Source organism: Branchiostoma floridae, chromosome 19, assembly GCF_000003815.2.
Source record: "Branchiostoma floridae strain S238N-H82 chromosome 19, Bfl_VNyyK, whole genome shotgun sequence".
Classification (NCBI taxonomy): Eukaryota; Metazoa; Chordata; class Leptocardii; order Amphioxiformes; family Branchiostomatidae; genus Branchiostoma; species Branchiostoma floridae.
Window position 1 is genome coordinate 14,290,415 of NC_049997.1, and position 24,237 is coordinate 14,314,651.

General features: G+C 40.6%; 2 protein-coding genes across 2 annotated transcripts in view; one reads left to right on the top strand and one right to left on the bottom strand.

The window, feature by feature from the left end:
- Nucleotides 1-2,178: 2,178 nt before the first annotated feature.
- On the bottom strand, nt 2,179-18,389 carry LOC118406388. Its single transcript, XM_035806376.1, has 19 exons — nt 17,983-18,389; nt 16,378-16,481; nt 15,835-15,975; nt 15,212-15,373; nt 14,585-14,708; nt 13,923-14,064; nt 13,288-13,416; nt 11,927-12,006; nt 11,280-11,462; nt 10,020-10,186; nt 9,226-9,358; nt 8,609-8,836; nt 8,009-8,152; nt 7,422-7,612; nt 5,644-5,755; nt 5,017-5,196; nt 4,247-4,437; nt 3,429-3,606; nt 2,179-2,785 (listed from the first exon to the last, which is right to left on the bottom strand). Exons 1-19 carry the CDS (start codon nt 18,035-18,037, stop codon nt 2,673-2,675), a joined length of 2,757 nt encoding a protein of 918 aa, XP_035662269.1. The 5' UTR covers nt 18,038-18,389; the 3' UTR covers nt 2,179-2,672.
- A 3,871-nt stretch (nt 18,390-22,260) lies between these two features.
- LOC118406387 overlaps nt 22,261-24,237 on the top strand; it is a 61,612-nt gene continuing 59,635 nt past the window's right edge. The window contains exon 1 of the mRNA XM_035806374.1: nt 22,261-22,653. The gene's annotated coding sequence lies outside the window, so the exon portion shown is untranslated. The remainder of the gene's footprint in view (nt 22,654-24,237) is intronic.

Consider the following 24,237-nt stretch of genomic DNA (forward strand, 5'->3'; position numbering starts at 1 on the left):
TAAAGCTAAGTCTAAAGCATTCTTGATGTGACTCCTTTTCATTCATCGTTAACAGCAATATGTCATCAAATCTTCGGTTGAACTGTTTTCTAGGGCCGACCTTGAAACACAGGTATCTCACTGCACTTGGGGCACCGGTGCGGCACTGCGGGGTACGAAAGATTACTCAACGAATCTTAGAGATAAAGAAGAATTATCTTACGTTTTCTGTATTTTGTTGTCTTCTAAGTCATACTTTTACGTATTACGCAATATCTGAATCATGAAAAAACAGCTAACACAATAGTGCCGCAGTGAACGAACCCCGCAGTGCCGAACCGGCGCCCCAAGTGCAGTGAGATACCACCTTAAGTAACGACGAACCATTAGCAAAATAGGTCATCGAAGACTATTCAAATACAACTGAAACAAACAGGGACATCTTCAAAACAATATGTATAAACTCAAGCATCCTCTTTTGGTAGCCAGCAAGATAATGAAATGAAATATAAGACAACTGCACAAAATTTTCAATGTGTTATAATGTGTTCAATTGAGTGATACAAAAGAAGGTCACAATAAAACGGGTCCTAACCTATAACTTCTAACACTGTGTAGAATTCCGACTCAAAGTTTCCACTGTGCAATTTTTGTCAGGATCATTTGGTATAAGAAGCTGTTGTCTCCTTAAGATAACGGTAACGCCGAAGCATGTGTCATCACTAAACGTAAAAGGTTCAATCTAATCTATGTGCTGCTTTGTTTGAATGTGAATAATTCTAACCAGCGTTAACATTCCAAGACATTCAGATTTTGTTATCTTCTTGCGTAATCTTACTATATAATAGGTGATATTGTCTTCAAATCCCCCTTCTACTGATAATTCTGTTTTTTCCTATACTACTAGAACAGTGTAGCTTCTTTAATTGATATATATTTCGATGCGATTAATAAAATACAAAAACGACTCTTATCCTTTAAGAGTGTCTTTTGTTGATTTCAAGTCAATGCTAACAGTTGTTAGGTAGGCAGAAAAATACGCTTAGCTAATTCATTCTTTATTCTATTCAAGTCTACTTACCATGAAAACTCGGCTGAGGCAAATTCTCCACCTTTGAGAGCGACCAAGATCCGTGAATCTTCTCAAACAACCCGAGGTTTGCATGCAAATCAGCTTAGATACCATCTTTGCCTTCTGACAAACCCCTTTCTAGTTTTGAATTGTCGCACGACGACTACTTTGACATGTCGTAAGCCTAAAGGTGCACTCTCATTGCACTTACGTCACTGCGGGGTTCGAAAAATACTCAACGAATTTTAGAGATAAAGAACGAATCTTCTTACTTTTGTGTAATTTGTCGTCTTCTAAGTCATACTTTTACGTATTACGCAATGTCTAACTTCTAAAAAATTGGAGAAAATGACAAGAGAGTGACTCAGTGAACGAACTCCGCAGTGACGCAAACTTGACCCAAGTGCAGTGAGAGCGCACCGAAGGGCAATAAACTCTATTGAGTAGTGGCCCCTGTTTCACGGCTCGATCACATGGTCGTCTGCTATCGTAGAATTTTTAAACAACTTGTTACAGAACCAACCGACAGGAAATAAGATTATAGCATTTTCCGATAGAAGGCAGATGATTCTTACACGACTGTCCCACGAGTTTTCTCAGTTTGCGATCGCCGTACGACGCTCGCACGACGTATGTGACCAGGCTATAATTTATAAGGCCCGATTTACACTTGTGAATGTACTCAAGTCAGTCTATGTTGTGTAGTGACATGTTTAGCTAAAGTAAGTTTGCGGTGAGGAAGTAATTTCACATTGATTCACCGTTGTGCAGTCTGGTTATCCAACCGAAAATAGGTTTTTCACTTTAACTAAATCCAAAATGATGCCAATACGCAATGCATACGACTTGAATATACGCCGAGGTGTAAATGCGTATTCACAAAGCTCAAAATACATTACAATAGAAATTTTGACAGAAAATAACCTCCCTTTTTCAAGTATTGTACCTTAGCTCAAAAGTACCGTACCGTTGTCCAAGCCTGCTTTGTTTTCATAACATTTACCGCTCTAAAACTAAAATAACGGACTCACAAAGAATGCATTTTTTCGAACCATAATGTAGTCTTACTACATGCTCTAATTTCAATAAGAAGAGCGCTTTCATTCTGTTTGAAAAAAAAAAAAACATCACGGCACATTAACTACTGAAATGCAGTAGTTAGGCTTTTATTTCAAACATGTAGAATACATCTTTATGCAGCCAATGTTTTAAAGAATGTCTGCAATCCTGTTACTGTAGTACAATATTTTTTTTTCATGTGTCAAACGCTTTTTAAAAATCCACGAAAAGAACTATTTACATAATTGTATCAATTTTCTTTGATGAAAATGACAATGTCAATTTTCCGTATAATCTGCACACAGGTATACTATATCACTCGATAACGTTTTGTTTTTACAAAGAATAGACTTTCCGACTAGTTTATTGTTTACAGTTGCTAGGAAATTTAAAACAAAACATAAACATTATTTCATTCGCGTTCATGCCAAACTGAAATAGCAGCTTGGTACATGACAAAGTGTAGCTATGAGCGTCTATATGAAACAAATAGCACACATCTCTGTAAGTTCTATTGAGTTTACATCCCCCCGCCGGAAATGAATTTGGCGTTCCATTGAGTTTACATCCCCCCGCCGGATCTGAGCTTGGACTGCATCCACCGCTCCTCCCACTTCTGTTCCCTCTCCAACAGCTGGTCCCGGAGGTCGTACTCAGGACTGCGTCTTCTCTTAGCTGGGAAAGAAAAGTAAAGGACGAGCTATGCTTTAGTCACAATTGTACATAAAGAAGCCCTGCCGGGCAGTTGACGGGCTGTTTTTTTTACTTATTGGCGTGATACTTGACCCCATGTGACACCCTGCGGCTACCAGGCTATATTGGGGTCAGACCGGACCCCGGGTTGATCTTAAGTCTAATCTATATCAACTCGTGATTCAGTAACAAATAGACTTTGCCAACTATGGCTAACGTCACATCTCCAAACCGGGCCAGGCAGGGCTGATTGTGGAAACGAAAAATAGAAATGTATACGTAAAAATATACACAAATATTACCCACGACTATTCTTCTTACGTCTTTTGTAGTTTGGTGTCTTTTACATCATACCTTTTTTCCAGAAAGCCCCGGTTTGGAATAAGACACTAGGGCTTAGGTCTTATTTCCGAAATGGGCCCGGTTGGGATGTTTGCGGAAACGATATATGAAAATTTTACCAAGGAATATTTTTACACAAATTATGCTCCTATTTTTTTTTTAAATTCTGTGTGCTTTGTTGCCTTTCTTATCCTATTTTCGCTGCCTGGTCGGGCCCCGGTTTGGAAATGTGACCCTAGCATATGCGGACCCCCCATGAAAATCTGACGGAGGCATTACGTACCTGCTGGCGCAGCCTCGACCGTCAGCGGCGCGATGGTGTCCCGGGTGTGCTCGGTACATGCTGACGTGGCCCAGTCCTCAACAAACTTGCGAGCCGCTGTTTCCACGTCGGCCACCACGTCCGGGTTCGTAACGTAGATGGTAACGCCGGTGACGTCCTTGTTGTAGACCATAGCGACCTTGAAATAGAGATAACACAAAAGCGAAACCATGTTGTTACTGTGAATTATTTTTTCTACACCGATGTAGGTTAGACATCCAGGTAATAAGATACACCAAAATTAGTTACTCAAGCAACTGGATATCGTTTGGGAAACGATCAGACGTTTCGGATAGAATCCACTATCCTTCGTCGGTGACACTGAAATGACCTGGAAGAAATTGATCTTTTATACCCTAACTATGAATGAAGACAATTTTAGATGTCCAATCGGAGACATTGTAAGACAAGTCAAGCTGAAGACAGTTTGGATTCCAACAGCAAACAACTTGACTTTGCCCTACATTTGTTTGCTGTTGGAATGATAATGATAAGATTGTGGAAGTTTACATGTATTGGTATAATCTATTGTTATTGATTTTAAAGCAAGAATAAAGAACTGGGCGTTAAAACGTGACAGAGGACGCCACAAACTATCTGCTACATTTCATCCACTGCTCAGTGATTCGCGTGTTTGAAATCTACATTAAGTTGCGTATGTGTGGAAGAGAAATTCATAATATCTTCACATCTGAATTGTTCACAGTAACTGTTACAAAACATACACAGCTTATGAGTTTTGTTTTGATTAACCTCTTCAATGAGAGTTTTGTTTTTACCTGCAGCGAGCTTTCCAGACTGTTGATCTCCTCCTCTGTCGCCACCCAGACGTTGACCTGCCCCCGGGCGTGCATGGCGTACAGCTTGTACAGCAGGTCCATGATGGGGAGGGGGTTCTGCTCGGAGGAGTACAGCTCTTGCTCAGCGCTTTGAGCAGGGTCGGGTCGGTAGCGCTCGTCAACGCTTTGTACTAAGGAGGGAAACAACAACAAAGTCAGTGTTATGATATCAAGTAGGTTATAGTTTATTTCCTTCATGATAGTAACTCTTTCACACTGTTGTTTCATACAGATATTTGTACTCAAAGAAACAAAACATAACATAGCATAGCAAGAAAACAAACGTTACTGCAATTTCAGAAAAAGCTATCAGGGACCTAATATTATACCCTTATGACCCAAACGTCTGTAATCTATCATTCAAAAATCAAGAACATGGCATGACTAGAACAGGAAGTTCAAGTGCAGTATAACTATAAGAAAAACAGATGGGTGGGAGGAGAAAAACCGACCTTGACTCTCGTCTTATCAACATACCAAGTAACCTCCCACCTACTAGTATCCATAGTTTTGTATGTTATGCTGGCCAGAGAGGGTAGGAAGCACAAACAGATACAGATACACACACACACACGCACACACACATATATACAAACAAACACACAGGTGCATCAACACTGAACAAAGACCTTCCGCGTTCAGTGCCGATGTGTTAGATGTTAAACTACATGCTGGCATGTACTATATACACTACGGTCGTCAGTACGTACCCAACAAGGAGAAAAGTGGTGCCTCGATGATACAGTGCCCGGGATGACACGCATAAGCCTTTAGCTCCAGGTTGTTTCTGGGATGAATGTTGGTGACGTCAGTTTCGTTGTTCCCCAGGTTGAAGGGAACCCAGTGCATGAAATTGTTGCAGTTTCGGACCTTTTCGTCCCAGATGCTTCCTGGAGGAACGAAAATGTTTGCATGAATTAGCAACAAAATGATGCTTAGAATTAAGATTTTAAAAAGATGTATTACTATAAACGCTGCGTTGGCAATCAAGATAGCACGAAGCTTAAACTTCCCCACAGAAAACGGCAGCAAATCGAATTTTAGACTGTCCTACAGTTGTCTTCACATTTCAATGCCCAATCGTTTCCCTATGTCACGTGACACACATGTGACGTCAGCACTTGGTCAAACGTGTCAGGAGTCAGGAAGTCTATACCGCCCCCAGTCTTCTATGATTAAGCTTTTGATTTCTTGATTGTGCAGTTTAGTCTGTTTATATGTGTTACATATTTGGCTGACTGATGAAAGATACAGAGGTCTAAGTATCTGAAAAAAATGATATCATAATTTGATATCTATAGTTTAAGAACTCGAGGTGTCCGAGACGTCAAACTCACCTTCCATACAAGTGCCACATGCTCCAGTGCAGCCCCGCAAAGCAGCTCGCAGCCTGTCTTCAAGGTCACCTTCCAAGTACTTTCGGACCACCATGCTCATCACATGGGATACCTGATGAGGAAAAACATCACTGACTTGTTATCATCAGGACAGACGATTTAAATAACGATATTTTGAGTATCGAGATGTGGTAATCCATAAAAAGAGAACTAACGACCGTGCAGTCTTCTGCTGCCCTGCATAAATTGGGCATGTATCTTCCAAAATCATGAAAATCCATTCATCCGTCCGTAAATCATCTTCTTTCCGAAAGTCTCTGATAAAAACATCCTTGCAGTATATAACCGGATGCACATGCTGTGCCTGTGTGCGGGTCCGGTTATTTAACCGGTTGGGGGTATTCCCCACAGGAACATTTGTGGCTTCTGTGTGGTAACCAGGAACAGCTGGGAAGAAGATGGGGGCTGCATGAATGGGGTCAAGGGTCAATATCCTGGTTGCGCAATCAATCACAGAGCTCTTTGCGGGCATAAATTATGTTAATGAGCCAAGATGGCCGACTGTCGTCTGCAGATATGGTTTTTTCATGTTTTTTTCGTGCTTTGGGGCATAAATGCTTAGTTAAGTCGCTAAAATGTCAAAGTTAACTTGGTAACAAGTGCATAAGGAGCCTTTCCCCACTGATTCTGAGGCAGAACATCCAATTTTGGGCAAGAATGGTGAAGAAATGCTGCCAAACATGAGAAAAGAAGATATGCACATGAACTTTACCATTTTTATGGAAAATTACCCCCCACGCAACAGGAAACGAATTAGGACAGTCTGTTAAGCTGCAAATTCGACCTTGGTTACTTTTGTGGAGGTCATTGAGTACCTTGATGTGGCAAATAATTAGTGACAGATGGAGCTGATCATATGTTACATTATCCTATTGAACAGCCTTTTCAGCACCCAGGACAATACCTAGCCATAAACTCACCTGCAGTGATACCTGGGTAATTTTTTTTGCTGCATGTGTGGCTCTGATGTTGTCAGTATGTCATAGGAATGTTGTAGTGTTGATACTAAGATTATTTATGAAATTCAGGTATTATTAATACAAAAGTTTATGAAAATAACTTGTTTTATTGATTTATTACCCTTGCATATCATTTTTATGACTCAGGGTCAAACTTTGAAGACATTACTTAAAAGTAGAGACTCTCAGCTTTCTATTGATGTATAACATTATAGGGTTACTTAAATGCAAAGTAAGTAAAAAATAGCAAAGTAAAAGCATTTCCCATACTTTGAAGAGAATCAAAAATGCCCAGCACAGGGAGGGTATATGGGTAAAAAATTGCCAGCAGGACAAGGGATAAGAAAGATGTTAGGGGTCCCAAACTTTCTTCTTAGCACAAAAGCTATCTATCAATTACAAATCGTGGCCATTTCTTTCAAGCTCTGTCCAAAGGCCATGAATTTCAAAACATTCCATCAATAATAGCTTCGTAAGTTGTGCTAGTCACCGTTGAATACAAACAAATACCGATCCAAAACACTCATCATCATCATCATTCACTGTGTTCTACATCTCATGTCTTTATGAAGATCTGTAGCTGCTGCATTCAGCCTTCTTTATGTTTCTCCGCTGTTCTTCCTTAGCTCTTTGAGTTTCTTTATCAATTGTAAGAGAGGCCTCCGTGCTTTATGTCTGCTTTCAAATCTGAACACGCTTACGCACGAATGCTATCAAAAACATAACCTTCTTGGCGAAGGTAATTGTACTGTACTGTACCTCGTTGTCCCTATGTGCTGCCGTCTGTGAGCAGTGTGTGGTAGAAGAGGATGGCGTGCACACGTCGTTTGCTGTTCTCTTCTTGCGTCTCTTGGCGCTGCTGGGATGTTCAAAGTCGCTGGACTGCTTCTCGGGAGCGATAAAGTCCAGACAGGCAGATACCGGGTCATCTGGCTCAATGATGCGGTCCTCTGCGGAGAGAAAAATCCATAATTATGATTACGTTTATGAACATTAATAACGCTTTTTAGGCATCTTCTACATAACAGTGGCCACTGAGCAAGAAAGGGTGAAAAGGATTGAACCAGAGGAAAGCCTGATGACGACCATCGCGTCTTACATACATATTTCATGGACGAAAAGGACTGTGATGATGATGGTTGAAAGATCATTGACAACCATCGAGAGCATGTGAGGCCTTAGCATTAATTGATGTAAGTCATGACTAAAGATTTGTTGCTATTTATATTCTCTGTAACACTTCCTCGTGCATGTAAACCTAGCACCACAGCACTACCATTGAGACAAGACACTACATTTCAACTTACACATAAGTCTTCAAGTATTTGATGACAGTGTGTGCTTACCCTCCGAAGCGAAGACGTACTCGTCCGTTTTGTCGAACCACTCATCTTCAGACGTGTCGGCCGGTAGAGCATCTGATGTCTCCACCCATAGCTCCTGCTCATTCCGCATGTCAACAAAGATGGAGTCGGTGTATAGTCCCAGCCCTGTAGGTGAATAGTCGCGGAAATGATCTGTTAGGTCAGATGTTTTATTTTTGGAATGTAGGTAGCTTTGACAAAAGTGTACAAATGAAACAAAATTAGAAGGTAATCAGCGAAATTAGATAGTACATGACTATGTAATACTATATTCTATCATTATAGCAGTTTTTTTTAATTGTATCTCTTGTCTTGGATACGATACTTGACATTTGGAGTTTGAGCTCCCTAACATCTAATTTTGGAATTACAAGGGTATTTTTGTCGAAACAGTCCAAGGAAGATAACTGAAGAAAGGAACGACGGATTTCCATCATTCTAGGCATGTTGGTAGCTTAGACAAAGATCTACACAAACATGTATATATCATGCAAATAAGGACTTAATTTGTATAACGCATATCTAGTGCGGCTTGGGAAAGACTTTTTAAAAACATTAAAACACGTAAAAGAATCGACATACCTATGGAAACGCCGGCCGTTTTGAAGAGCTTTCCGCACTGAGAAGCAGCGATAGTCGCCAGCCGTGCGGGGTTGTATGTCTCAGTGTCCACGCCGTCCTCGTAACTGAGCTGCATGGCGTACCCGCGGTTGAAGGTGTTGTACCGCGGGTCGTTGATGCCGTACTCGTTACTCTGAGCAGGCGTGGAACGGTACCCCACATTCACCACGATCTTACGTCGGGCCGCTCCTGGAGAAATGAGACATAGTTACTAGTTATAACTTATAGTGGTGGATACCGGCACAGAAAATTCAGGCACAAGAACTGGTACGCTCCATGTCCAGAGGATCATGTCCAGACCTGAACCTGGGTCTTATTGTCTGTGAAAACGTGTGAACGGGCAATACTCAAAATAATGGTCCATTTCGCTACCAAAGAATCTGATTGATGGATTATCTGACTTCTACTGGCATTTAAAGTCCTTTACGTAATCAACACTAATGCCTCTGTTGACTTAACCATTTTTACCATGATTCTACAATCAGACTTCGTCTATCAACTCTCCTCTACTTCGCTCTTATTTTCTTTAGCCGGTAAGCCTCAGAACACGTGAACGTTTACAACAGATAATATCTTACCGTTGTTATATTTGTTATCACGTGTTGAGATGGCCTGGTAACATTTTACCAGGGTGGGGTCCAACCGGAAGTAGCGCTCATCCGGGTCCTTGAAGTCACCGATCGTAGCGTCATCGCACAGATATTTGTCCTCCTAATATGGAAACAAGTTACAAGAAGAGCGTCAATTGAGGAGTCGAGATTGTTTAAAGTAAATAATTGTTCATGTAGTTAACAGGCCAGTCGTGGACGCAAACCTACTGTAACACTATTTTCACTTAGTCTGTGTAACACAAACTCTGCTGTCCAGGGCTGTATTACAGTAACTCTACGCAGGAAGACGGTCGTGGCTGGTATAAGCAAGATTTTATCATGCTACATTTTCACCAGCCCCCCAAGAAACAACCCGAGACCCAAAATTCATGACTAAAGCATGTCCAGTGCAGAAGATGTAAAAACGGAAATTTCTGCTGCACCACCGAACAAAGTCGCTAGGAGTAACGCAAACGATGTGAATCTTCGATCTCGCCATACCTTAATTTGAGTAACTAACATTATCCAATTTGATCATAATCCAACCACAGCGACCATATGAAACATACCACTTGCCACAAAGTGCACATTCAAAAACATGGTAAAAATCACACAGTACCCTCTTCACGGATGGTAATGCGTTTCGGTAATAATGATACGATGGCAATGATAATATCATGAAATTTGGCTCAGTCTATATATCACATTTATCTACATCAAAAACGTAATAACTACTTAACGGTTATCATAATGGTAATCACATATCAAGTCTTGAAATTTACCTTTCCGTCGCTGTCGAAGAGGTATGCACGGGTATAGACATCGCTGACATCGTACGTGTCCGTGTTGGAGCTGGGTGGCAGGACTGGCACCAGGGCTTCGTTATCAAACTCAATATAGTTGGACAAATATCCCTCCTGCTTTTGCACGGCCACGAACAGGTAAGTCCCTACATAGGGGAGGTAAAGCCTCAACTGAAGTCAAGCATGTAGTGTTTTCAAGTAGCCAGTGGTTGTGCAGTGCCGTTTCGCAATGACTTGCGTTTTTGGCCAAGCACACCAGGTCACCCCTCTCTCTGTATCTCTCTATGTCTGTCTGTCTGTCCGTCTGTCTCTCTAGACCTGTTTCCCTGTCTGTCTGTCTGTCTCTCTCGGTCTCTCGGTCTCTATCTCTCTTTGTCTTTCTGTCTCTCTCTCCCTCTGTCTCTGTCTGTCTGTCTGTCTCTCTGTCTCTCTGCCAAGAGGTGTGTTTTTTAGGTGCAGAGTAGATGTCACCACCCAAAGGGACAATGCGACTCTTTCCGACACGAGCGAGAGATTGGACCTCGAAATCGTAGTAAATAAAGTTATTTTCTTTAGTTCTTACACGTGATGATCAACATATAGATTCGTATAAGTTTAGATATGCTGAACACCTGGTATGTCTTTGTTATTTTGAAGCGCTTTCTTTTCAAACGTTGCTGCCAAAGGATTTTACCTAAGATGATGCATGTTGCCTTTGAGGGCACACGTTTCCCTGATAACCTGATACCGTGGCTTCTGCATGGACTAAATCGGACGTCTTATTCTAATCTCCGGAACCAAGGTTACGTAGGACATCCCTCAAAACACTGCAGATGCTATGAAACACATCGAAAATAAGAAGAAACAAGAAAGCAAAGATACGTGAAATACTTCCTAAAGTCCTGAACACCTAGTGTGTCTTTCTTATTTTGAAGCGCTTTCTTTCAAACGTTGCTGCCAATGTAAAACTAAATGAATGTTGCCTTTAAGGACTCACAGTAGCATTATTGTGAATCTTATGCTATTTCTGGTTTGCATTTTCTGCCTTCCTGTGGACTTCGGGCCATGCCTAGCCTGCGCCGGACCAACTTTGGACCCGAACCAAACAAGCCTTCCAATCATGCTGGTCTTCAGCTACACCATTTTCAGCCTCACATCCTTTCACTCAGCAATATTCAAGTCAATGAGAACATACACTAGGACAAACACGTAGACAATACCTCTGTTTTTACGAGTGGTAACTATAGTAAAATATGTTACCTTTGTGTTCGACGTAGTCGATGTCTGCGCAGATGCAGTATTTAGCCAGCGAGGTGAGATCAGAAGAGCCGGAGAGTTCGAGCTTTGCCGCGCGCCCCTCGTTGTGCAGACTGTTCTCCGCCTGGTCCCCGTCTGCGGCTCCCGAGTGGGGCTCGTCCCACGCTTCGGTTATCCTCAATCGGGCTGCAGTGTACATGGAAAGTTACACATATATAATTCAAGTTCTGTCCCTTTTCACATGTATAAAAGATTCCTAAATTTCATGTCAGTCGAATAGAGTTTAAGATTTTAGCTCTGTGATACTCTTTGTAAGTGATACACTGATATTTTTGGTATCGTCTGTGTGTTTGTTTTGGGGCTTGTAAATGATTAACTTTCTAGCATAGCTTTAGAAGTTAAAAATTTATCTTTACAATATATTTCGTCTTTGAATAGAAACCAGTAAATCAAAAGACAGTTTTAATTACGTGCATCATTGCAGCTTTCAGACTTTTTTTGGATGGCAGATATCTAAATTAGATGATACTGTGGTTAAAGCGTCTTCTACGCAAAGGATCATATTCGGCGTTTAGCATTTTAAACTGGTGTGTCTTTATACATTCAAGTTGCTTCCACGTAGAAATGTCTAGAAGCAAACAAACACTAACCGTTGAGTTGTGCCCTGACATGTTTGTCCACTCTAAGAAGTGCCGTGTACAGTCGCTTACTCATCACCCTGTCTGCACATCTGTAAAGTATTACATTACGTTAGAGCTAGATGCTGTGACACGGTGAGGGTAAACTTTTCATTGGAGAAATAAATAATTAGATTAATTGAAAAACGCCTCTCAGCCAATCAAAATAGACGACCAAACTAACTGTCACAAGAGGCGTCGTCGATTTTTCTTGGCAAGAGAGGGTATGAAATTTGCAGATTAAAGAATATATAACATATATTGTATGATGTTGTCTACATTTACATTTTGTTTATTTGTACTCTCTGAAAAGTCAATGAAAAAAATTATTTCATGAAGAAATAGCCTGTGGTAGTTTTTGATAACTTGAATTTGCTTTTTGGAAAAGATTTACCGATAAGAACTTACATTCTAAGAAGCATTTAAGGTGGCTGGGTGAACTACTTTTTCGGGGCTCGAGCACCGTAACCCAACCCCCGAATGACGTCCGAATCTGCGGTATCAAATGCCCTTACACATCCAAGTGGTGGTCACCGGTCACAGATACACCACAAAGGCACTTATAGTCCCCCAAAGCAGATCATTTGCTGTTTGACAAATGGGGTCAAACCTGTGTAAATATTTGTGTTGATCCGATGTAATCTGTGTGGCTTTTTGTGTTCGGGTAAGCGTAGAGCTGTGACTATAGGGCAGCGTCCTACCGTTCGTCCTTGGGATGGGTAGACTATGGTTTAAACAAAAACATGCGCTATGTTTTCAGAATTCGGGGATATTTGTGTATATTTAAGTAGGTGAAGAGGAGAACTCCTTGATTTCCATTCCATTTCCAAGTGACCAATGCAAGATGAAATACAATTTGCCATAAGAATTCAAACGTTCGAACGCCGTTTGCTGCTTGTGTTTGTAACCTGCTTCAAGACCCTTAGCGTAACTTTGGGACATGGAATTTTGTATTTTCATGGGATGAACCACATGGATTGTGAATAAGTTCTCAGAATTTACCATTACCTCAGGTACATATGTGCCAATTTGCTGATATTACGTTACACGGTGGCTCATTTCAAGACCAAGAAACCTACATGTAGTTAGCTGTACATTGAAGAGAGTTGCTCTACGCTAACATGTCCTTATGCTAGTTGCATCTGAGTGAACTGTGCAAGAGTAATTCTTTACGCATACTTAAAGTCTATATGACCTTAGAATGTGTCCTTGGGTTGCATTTGTAAAGCAGCTTTCCCAAAATTTTAATCATGACAAATCAAGGGGGTCAAAAATCGATTTTTAAACCTATCATCGTCAGTGCTAGAGTTAATCGCACATGCGTACTCTCTTACCTTTGGGACGGGGTAAAGCCAACCGGATGTGACGCACACGGATTGCATGACGCTCCTTCCGCACCACACCAACTCGAGGAGCTTTCTTCATCCGCAAACAAGATATGGCTAGCTGGATACTGGACTAACCTGTGATGAACAAATGATTGAAAAGAATTAAAGAATGTTGGTACAGTGCACGAAAATGCAAATCGCGAGCCTTAAACAGACGAGCTTTCTTGAGGGTGAAGAACAAGGTCGTTTATGATCCTATAGCTACCACACATTTAGGAATCTTCTCATGACTTTGCTCTCGACCGCTCCCCAACCAAGGAAGGTACTGGGTAAGGAGTAACACGGAATACGTCCAATTCTAGCTCAAGTTCGTTCCGCTGATCGCATCTAAGAGGAAGATGACTTTCTTGAGTTTGATTGGTCTAAATTCATGGCACAGGCTAGGCGACTTTTAAAGGCTAGTAGGTAGCCTCGCCGACCAACTACCAACCACAATCAACCTTGCTCACTAGTGACTCATAACCATTGACTGGAGAAATTCGGGAGGCCATGGTCACCTACATTGTATGTAAAGCAGGGGATTTACATCAAGCAAGATGGGATTTCGTCAAAGTGTGATAGGGTATTAAGGCAAGACTTACTGCCTGAAGTCCTCGCTGTCCCGTGTGATAGCGCTGTCTATGGCCCCAACCTCGGCCTCTGCGCTGGTAGCAGTAGATGGGTACTTGTCGCCGTTGGCGCTCAGAGCAGTGTCTTCTTCACACGTTGGAGTTGTGGCCAAGTCTAAGGAAATAACGAACAACAAAAGTTTAGGCGTCGTGGTAGGCGTAGACTGGTTGTTGGGCTCGAAACTTCAGAGGTCCCGAGTCCTACATGTATACTCGCCGTGTCCTCAACGTTGTGCACTTGGGAAAGGCACTTTGCACGGCCTTCCTTACTCCACCCATGTGTATGTGTACCTGAGTTCATGATCAGTCGGAAAGGTAAAGTACTACTTTTACCTTCTATCAGTATTGTGTATGTGGCACTGTTAAAATAAGTTACTAACTTGAGTGCAGTACCACATTGCCACCGTCTGTCCCGAAGCAAACAAAGAAAAATTCACCCAAAGCTATCATCATCTCAGCTATTGATTTACTTGTATAATACATATTAGGTGTCTTTGTTAAAACTCAATCTAGTAATAATTTTACATGTGTTCAAGGATGTAACTACATGATTTTCGCATGATAAGTGTAGTGTAGTGTAGTGTAGTGTAGTGTAGTGTTCAGTCAGTTCAGTAGAACGATAAAATGACCCTCACCATATGCAGAGTCCAAGTATGTCCACCAGTCCGACTCGAACCCCAGGTCGGAACCGTCGTCAGGGCGCATCTGTATCAGTACCGTGTCATCCGTAACCGTGATTCCGATGTTTCTTTGAACGTCCTGTCAGATAGACCAGAAATATGGGCCATAAAAGTAAAACCGTGGATATGGGCTTACAGCAGTAGTGAATATAGACAATGTCGCAAATGGTATATTATACTGTTGGATACATTTGAGCAACTATCTACCAAGGGCATCAACAAACCATGATCATGGACCTACAGCCATCTCTGAGTAGAGACGGGGGACGCCACAAACTACCCACCACATGTGATCGAATGCTCATCGAGTTATGTGTTTGAAATTTTGAAATTTTTACCAAGTGACGTCATTTAAGCGATGAATTTATTCCTTGACAAAAACCAGGTCTCTCACATTTGAAAATTGCGTGCAATCGAAGAGTCCACTTCTTTCTTTTGGAAATGGCAGTTTAAAAACCTTTTTGACTGAATTCTACAATCAAAGATAACTTTCGAGCAAAGAAACATCTCGAAAACAATGTATGATTTGGATGAGATATTCCTTTTTTCAATGTACAAATTATAAGTTGTTAATTCTCTCACCTCAAACACAGGGACACATTGTTGGATGGCGACTCTGACGATGTCGTTCACTGTCATCCCGGCTGTTGCGTTTGTAAACCGCACCACCGCCGCCTCCCCTGTTGTCAGCGCATCTGAGGAAGGTGAGTCGGATGCTATTCTGTATCCTTCCGCGATCTCAATCTGACAATGTGAAGATATCAACACTTAATGATATACGGAACGTTAACGTTTCTTATCTTATAACTTTAAAAAGTGTTGATATTCGCGAAATATTCCAAAATCCTAACGGCCAAATGAATTGTGAAGAATATCTGGTACAACGTGATATTTTATTTCTCTTACAAGTTACTTGGGCTCATATCAATATATTGGTTGACAATAAAGACAAACAAATATGAGCTGGAAAATGAGCAAATATGTGTCATAGATTGCAAAAAAAAATCGCAAAACGTACATGTTTGTCAAAGAATGTCAACTCCAATGCCTAGCGCTAAGAAAAATATGTTAAAGAACAAAAATGATCCGAAGAATCGATTGTTCAGTATACTATACTTGTGCTTGGATAGGCAAACTTTTTTTAATTTCAAAGCCACGCAACCTTGCACTTGTGTGGCTAGGAAATGATTTTCTGTGCTCCCTACCGGTTTCTCCTCGCCGCTGAGTGCGGTGCTGGTGTTCTGGAGACAGGCGATGAAGGTCGGGTTGGCCCGGAAGTACCGCTGGTCGGGAGACTTCCAACGTGACACGGGCACGTACACGGACAGACTCACGCTGTCAAGGCCCTAGAAATTAGCCAAGCAACTTCTGCATTAGTCAAATATTGAATGAATGAATACCTTTATTGTGCATATATGCCCACTGGGTTAAGTACAGGTCGCACAAAAGAGTAGTCGACAGTTATCTACAATGTCAGCTAACACAATTATCACATTATCTACTATGTGATAATTCCACTTCGAATATTCTTCTCGCGTCTTTAAATACGTGACTTTTCCAAACCGGGGCCCGGCCGGGCAGCTTTCGGGAACTTAAAGTGCGTTATAAAAGACGCCAAACTACAGACCTTGCTGTAGAACTTGCCATACATTATACCCGTTATAATTTTTGTGCAATAAAGAGTACTTGATAATAAAATACACCTCATTTTCCACCGTATCCATTGCACAATACTACCATGAACCCACCTCCGAGTCGAACAGTAGACTGCTGGTGTTGATAGCCGAGACATAGGCGTCCGGCACATCGTCAACGGAGTTCAGAACCTCCCCGCTTGGAAAGGTGACGGATTCTTAAGGGCACAAACAACATATTATTTATTGATGTTGTCGTTGTTGTTGTTGTTGTTGTTGTTTTATTAACTTCTTAAGCTGTCAGTTACATGCGACAGCTACTCTTCCAGAAGTAACAAAATTACACAGAAAACATGGACACTGGGCATAGCATACCTAACATATAACAACATCCCACAGTTACAAGTATTAAAATTTCTCATGCAAAATATGATAAAAACGCATGTGCCTAATAACAAATAACATATAGTTGTTAGTGATAACAGTAGGCAAAGCAATAAGTGGAGAATTCAAACAGCTTAAAATGTAGAGCAATATCTAAAAACCTTTTCACTAGACGGCGATCGTTGAGCAACCGTACAATTGGATTTACGTGAACCTTGTTATGGATTTGGTACTTGGGATATAAGGCAAAATGTTAAAGTACGATTTAAAGTACAACGAAATACACACTAGACGGTGATGTACAGCGACCAAAATTGGTATTTACGTGACCTTTTATTTTATAATTGGAATGTAATGCAAGCTGTACAAGTATGATTTAAAGGACGTCAAAACACCCAAACTTAAAAACAAACGTTCTTTTTCTCTGTTATTCGTTGAGCGATCTTTGTCATTTTTGGTCGTTCGAACGTCGCAGCGTAGTCGCAGGAAACGGTGTGATACTGTGGGCTATTTGATGGTGTATCGTGCGTCATAAACAGATCGAATGTTTGCAAAGTTGATGCGAATTTCAATAGGAATGCATTTAGTCTATCGGGCAATAAAGCATTAGATATCTACATTATACTATGTGGTCTGTCATATATGTGGGACATACGTGATATCAATCAACGCAAGCAACGTACACGTCGAAATTTATCCAGGTACAATATGGTTAATATGTCAAATAGTTTCCTATGAGAAAGGGTCATTCTGTGAACAAGGTCGACGGAGATCGACCGAAAATTTAGGGGTAAGTCCCTACATTATCTCTGTGTTGGAATGAAAGTTTAGCAATTCTCTATAGTTTCCTATCTGTCGATGCAATACAAACTAAGATGATTGGAGTGATTCATTCACAAAAGTGTAGGTCTATGTCAATCTCACAAAAATACTGTGAGATGGAACATATTAAACTTGTTCTACGTTTTTTCTAACAGTCAGAGATGAATCAGTAAATATGTTATCATCATCTGATGCAAATTTAAGTTGGGAAAGATGACACCCTTAACAGTTACAAATTGTGTATTAAACATCCAAAATTAAGCCTCTGTATACTATAGATTTTAAATTGCGACATGCAAATATTTACTTTGATGTACCACCATAATCTGTTATAACCATGAAACACACGATGTTTAAGAATTTGAATTGTTATTTGTGATAATCAACAAACGTCGAGACTGTCATTTCTATCATGATGTTATGCAGATTGTTAAAGAAGTCAACCAGTGACGCCATTTTGATCTCCTTCTACATGTACCTCTCTATTTTGACTAACAGATATACATTACTTACCGCCGGTACATAGGTGTACAAGGGCCGCCAACAGTACTAACACACTCCGAAACATTTTCCCTGGCGTCTTCGGTCTCAGAAAGGTCCAAAGGAACGAAAACCAGGTCCTCGAACAAGCAAACCCCGCGAAAATTCTCCGGAAAGAAAAGCCGGGGTTGTCGTGCAAAGACGCTAGTTCAACCCTCAGTGAAGGCGATTTCACCACACCAAGAGAAAAGTCAACAATACACACAATGCTGAATGGTCCCAGCGCTATTGGACAGGTGTAGGGTTACTTTGCGGCAAGGTATTCGGCGGCCTGACCTGCTTTGCGACATTGGGACGATTTGCGACACTATTTCTGCATCTGGGGCCACACTGACTTGTTTGTTTATTCCAATATGATTTTGTTATAGGGATGAAATTCGCCCGCACATCAATTTTCATCCGTTGCAAAGAAAAAAGTCAACGATCATAGTGTAAATCGTACAAAGTAGCTGCAAAATTGAGCATACATGCTGTACATGTATTCAAAAAAATAGGAAATAGGTATAAAACTAGAGGATCTTCTGAGATTAAAGAATGAGATGCGAAAGAACAACAATAAAGAATCATTTGTTTGGTATATCATACCCTTTATGTTCAGGCATTTTCAACATTTCTGACCATTCAAATTTCATAGTGAAGGCAACACTTTCACCTAGTTTTTTCAGCTCTTTTTTGCACAAAGTCATGTACATGTACTCGCATCACTTTTGGTAGAAGATCCATATAATCAAATCCGTATGGCCTAGATTTAAAATCAACACGGAAAAGTTTTTATGCCAATGTATGCCAACAAATCGAGTTTCTTGACCGCCTTACCGCAAATGCTATCAAGACATTACCAATTCATTGTACGAAGGATAACACAATGTTATGATGTTATGTTTCTTTGAACTTTCTGACGAACAAGATTTTCTAGCGATTTTGGACGATGAAATTTGACTGGGTAGAATTAAAGCGACACATTTGCTACTAACACCATTTTATTGTTACAGTCCACCGATTGTATGTTTGAAAGGTGTTGATATAATAAAATAGACTGAGAAACAAAGAAGTTCCATGGAAAATTCAGAAAGACCTTTCTCTCACACTCTCTTTTGAACCTACAAGGGAAACGGTTCACTGAATAAGAGGCTGAAGGCTGACCGACCATTTACCGCTAAACGCAAAGTCTGTTCCGCCAAACGCACCAGTGAGCGTCAAGAAGAGATAGAACATGTTGTCTTTTGTTGCTAAGCAACAGTGATGCCAACAAATTTGCCTTCTCATCGTACCAGTCATGGCATAGGGGTTGATACATGACTGGAACTCTTTCAGGGTTAGCTTCTAAATATGATGTTTTATACTGGTAACGTTACTATTAACTATTGTAAGTGCACTCGAATTTGCAAAACAGAAAAACTTGTGATCGTTCTTTAAACTTTGTTAATTTTCTGATTTTGTTTCTTTACTTTCATAATAATTTACTGTTCTGCAAGACTGTAACATATGTTATGAAAACGTATGGAAGAGCAGAGAGTGACACTGCATATCCATAATCCTTGTAAAGAACGCATGCAGACGTTTTGTGTGAAGGCAGGCAAGCATAAAATGGTATTAGGGACTTCAAAGAACGGTCGAGTGGCACTGAATGTAGGTATTGTTTACAACAGAGGTGGGTCCTTTCATGGGTTTAAAGTTCTTCTACAGCCAATGTGAATGGTTCAGCTAACTAAGACAACATCCTTGCCATCAATCTAGTTGTATTTATAGATTTAGGTTGAAAGGGACTTAGGGTAAATTTTCAGCTCACCGCAAGACATATTGTTGTGATTGTTAGGGATATGTTTATAGGTCAACATTGAAGATGTGTAGCCTCGCTATACAGGCGCTTTAGGGGAGCGGACGACAACGCGCTTGCTTTTCTAACTTTCACGAAAAATAATCTAGTACTATTTGCTAACAATACTATCAAACTTCGCCTGACTAACGTAGAACTGTATAGAATTCTTTGAAATAAAGTTTTAAAATGTGAATTTACGTTCATTTTAGCACTTTTGTGAACTTTGGATAAAACAAGTGAAAGGCTTTATGGAATTCTAATACGACTTCGTCCCACGTCTTGCTATGACATCTTTCAAATGCCAATGGTTGTACCTAACTTTTAACACGTCGTTTGCATACCGAACTGATTAGCTATACCTGTTTCTACAATGCGATTGCACTTCGTCGTGTATCAACTACGCTCCCTAGCGAGCTATGAATAATTAACATGTTTTGTTATGGCAAAGCTTGATCCCCTTTTGTAGTGTTGCAGTCACCCGAGGATGCTACCTGTTTTGGCAAGGCTTACGATACCGCAGAGGTAAACACTATTCACGGGTTACGTAACTGGTATGGGGAGGTACATGTAAGAGAGATGCACTTTTAACGCCTCTGAATGACGTTGCAAAAGGAGAGTACGTCAAGGTCAAAATTTGTCCTAACGATAAGTTGAATCCGTGATTTACAAGAAGTATTCTTAAAATTTTTTTTCGAAAGATGATTCTCAGTTTTTACGTCGTCGTATGTGAAAGCTGTGAATTGACATTTTTCTCAATTTAGTTTGATTACTAACTTCGTCTGCATGTATCTTCAAGAGTGCTAACTCGAAGCCATTTTGTCCATCACACCCCTTTATACAACTGTTTATGGATGGAAATAAACGTTGCAAAGCAACTAATCTAAATTAGGACATAGATAGAATTCAAGAAAAGCACTTTGGAAAGCGAAGGTACCGGTCCTATGCGAAGTTTGTGCTACGAAGTTTGTGCCACAAAACCGTCAGACTATATTTGATTTTGACCGAACAACTTTTTGTCTTCGATCGCTGAAACTATTGAAATAAACATTAGAATTCGCACGGTAGAAATTTACGTTTTTCATCCAACCACAGATACCCTCTTATGATGTGGTCTGTTTATAATGCTGCCCTTTCTTGTGAATGAGCAACAAGATACGGCACCAGAGGACGTCTGTAGTGTAAGAAAGTACGTGCCAAGATAAACATCCATTAAATGGGTCAAGTGGCCTAACATCATTAATCAGTAGTCGAATAGTCTATTGACATGAAAAGGTTATGGTAGATTTTGGATAGCCATGTTGCGTACTAGTCTGTGTAACACAAACTCTGCTGTCCGGGGCTGTAACTGGCCCCGTCTCTAGAGGCTAGTCGGATGTTGGGCAGGCTACTATAAGTGAGATTTAATCAGGCTAGTTGCGTACCAGCAGTCGTCTGTTCTGGTCGGCGATTTGTTCAATCTCTAGAATCAACCATTTACTCGTACCATAGATTCTGCATCCAGAAACAAGGACTTCAATCCCAATCCAGAGTAAAACTTAAACTTGAAAGTCATACTAAGTTGGTATACATATAATCTCACAGGTTGCAATGGACACATTGACTGTCTTGTCTTTGCTCTTTTGGTCCGCTTTGATACTATCTTATTCCATCAGTAATGCCTACGTCACATTTCCAAACCGGGGCTCGGCCGGGCAGCTATCGCGGACGAAAAGTATGATATAAAAAACACCAAACTACACAAAACGTAAAGTAAGACGTAAAGAATAGTCGTGGGCATTATTTGTGTAACATTAACGTTAAAATAGATGTGAATCTTACAGTTCCTTTGACAGTTCTTTGGCACACATATCATGCACTTAAGTTATCAACCCCACAAAAGAGTTCGTTTGCTTAAAAAATCGCGGGTTGTTTGTTTTAACAATGATAGGTTGTTTTAACAATGATTGATAGTTTCTTGTTAAATCAAGACAATGCAAGCTGCTTGTTTTAGAAGTCCATGTAACGTTATGAAACATACATTGGTCGATCGTGCTGTGTTAAAATATTTACATGTATAGCAGAAGTTGCTAGAACAAAAATGCATATCAAGGCAAGCGTGTTTAACAGTTATGGTCAGTTTGTATTGCATAGAACACAACAGCATAGTTTTTTTACGGTATGTATTCAAAGTGGCTAGTCTGGTCAGTGAATTGTGTTAAAAACATAATGCCCAGTAAGCATGTCATGTTACCCTTAGTCTAACATCACATTTCCAAGCCGGGGCCAAGACTTTGTTTGTGGAAAAGAAAAATAGAAGGTAACGTTACAAGTAGAAATATACACAAATAATGCCCACGGCTATCATTTTGAAGTCTTGTGTAGTTTGGTGTCTTTTATGTCATACTTTATTTTCGTTCCTGAAATTGGCTATGCCGCCCCGGTTAGGAAGTGTGACGTATGCCTTTAATACCAGTCCGGTTGGTCTTGCTGATCTCTGCAACAAGATATCCTTCTTAGATCTCCAGTCTTTGTGAATAGCAAAACGGATATGATTTCGTGGGTGGGGAAAAGCAAATATATCAATAACTGTTGGCTTGAAAGAACTACGTTTTGGGTACGGAGAAGGGAGAGGGCTTTGTTCACCGCACACCGAATGCCCTTCGCTCGGGCTGTCCCTAACACAGGCCCGTGGCTTGTCCGGAACGTACGGTGCAACGGCGATCTTGAACGCGATTTTGCATGGCTAAAGCTTTGCATGCAGACGTTGGTGGACTTGAAGACACAGAATCCTGTACGTGTGTGTAAATCTTGCGTCATATTCAACGTTACTTGCAGAAGTTGAACAGGTTTGTGTCTTTACCTTTTTTGTCGTCGTTTCATGTAGCGTTGTCGCTAAATCTGCATACGTTGTCGTGTATTTTATATACATTTACGTGTAGTTTAAACATTAAATGGTCTTAGAAGACTAGCTTATGATAAGGGACTGGTCACAGCTGTCGTACGGGTCCCCATACGATCGCAAAATAAAGGTATTCTTGAGATATTCGTGCAAAAGTCTTGAGATGGTCTTGCAAAAGTCACCTGTCACAAGTTCTATCCATGTCGGCGGTTGGTTCTATCAAAGCCTACAACTTCAGAATGCTACTACGTGATCATCAAAATCAATCGACGACCTATAGCTACGACAAATTCGACCTCGCCGTAGGTGTTGAAAAAGATACAGCCAGTGCATACATTGTCCAGGACAAACTGTCGGAAAGTTTTAGTAGAGAATTCAGTCGATCTTTGGGTAGATACTATGTCACCTAAGGTAGATGCATGACCCAATGCATACAACTTCTCTTCGTTTGTTGGTTGTTATTGCCACATTTTTGCCGAAGTTTTCCTGACTTAAATGCCAAGTGCTTGAAAAGGTTCGATATGCTACTCTCTCAAATGTTTCAACTGTATCGTTCGAAAATATCTATGTGCAAGATGTATAGTATTACAATTTTCATGCTGAAGAACGCTTGGTAATAATATGGTAAAGCAAATCAAAGTACAAATACAGAAATGTTGGCAGGATTTACGTTCAAGTAATTTGACCATAGATTTCGTCATAACTTTCAATCACAGACTCCTATGGGGGGGGGGGGGGGTGGCTTAAAGTCTGTGTCAAAATTAAAGCGAACACCGGAAGAATTTTAGATCGGCTGGACCTTGCCGAATCAAAAATCGCCCGAGCGTCGACCGTATTTTTCGCCGGAATTGCCCCGTCACAACTTGGACTTGATTAAGTGCGTCATTCCGGACAGTTTACGGTATTGCCTTTCTGCCCTTTGGTGCACAGTTGATATGACATGGAGGTTCAAATCCCAAGGGATTAGCTTTTTTCTTTTTGAAAAGTTTTTTTTAAAGCTTTATTGAAAAGTAACAACATTTACATACATTGTGACATTTGCAGCTTCATAACTACATTTTGACTACAAAATATTAGTGTTTTCTCGTTGCGTTTAACGCTGGTTCACCTTTATCCGAAGGTGACCTATATCCATTGTTTGTAAAAAAAAAGCGTATTTAGGCATATGAAGTCGATGGACGGTTGTTTCAAATCGGAACATTTAAAAAAAATTGCAAATTTGAAACCACAGTCCGCAGCCTTAATACTCCTAAGTGTGCTATTTTTAAAGACAACGGATAAAGGTCACCCCACGGATAAAGGTGAACTAGCGTTACTATATAAAACCTACATGCACATATCACATGTAGCGGCCTGTGAGGCAGAATAGTGTAGATCATTGCTTGCCGCTTCTCGTAATAAAGTACAAGTATGTTGTTCTCAATGCCCTGCTGGCGATTTGTTTACCAATTGAACAGCCCTGAGCTGATTGCTGCAACAGATCACTAAAAACTTGACATACTCTGCGCTGCTGCTGCCGATTTACCTCCCC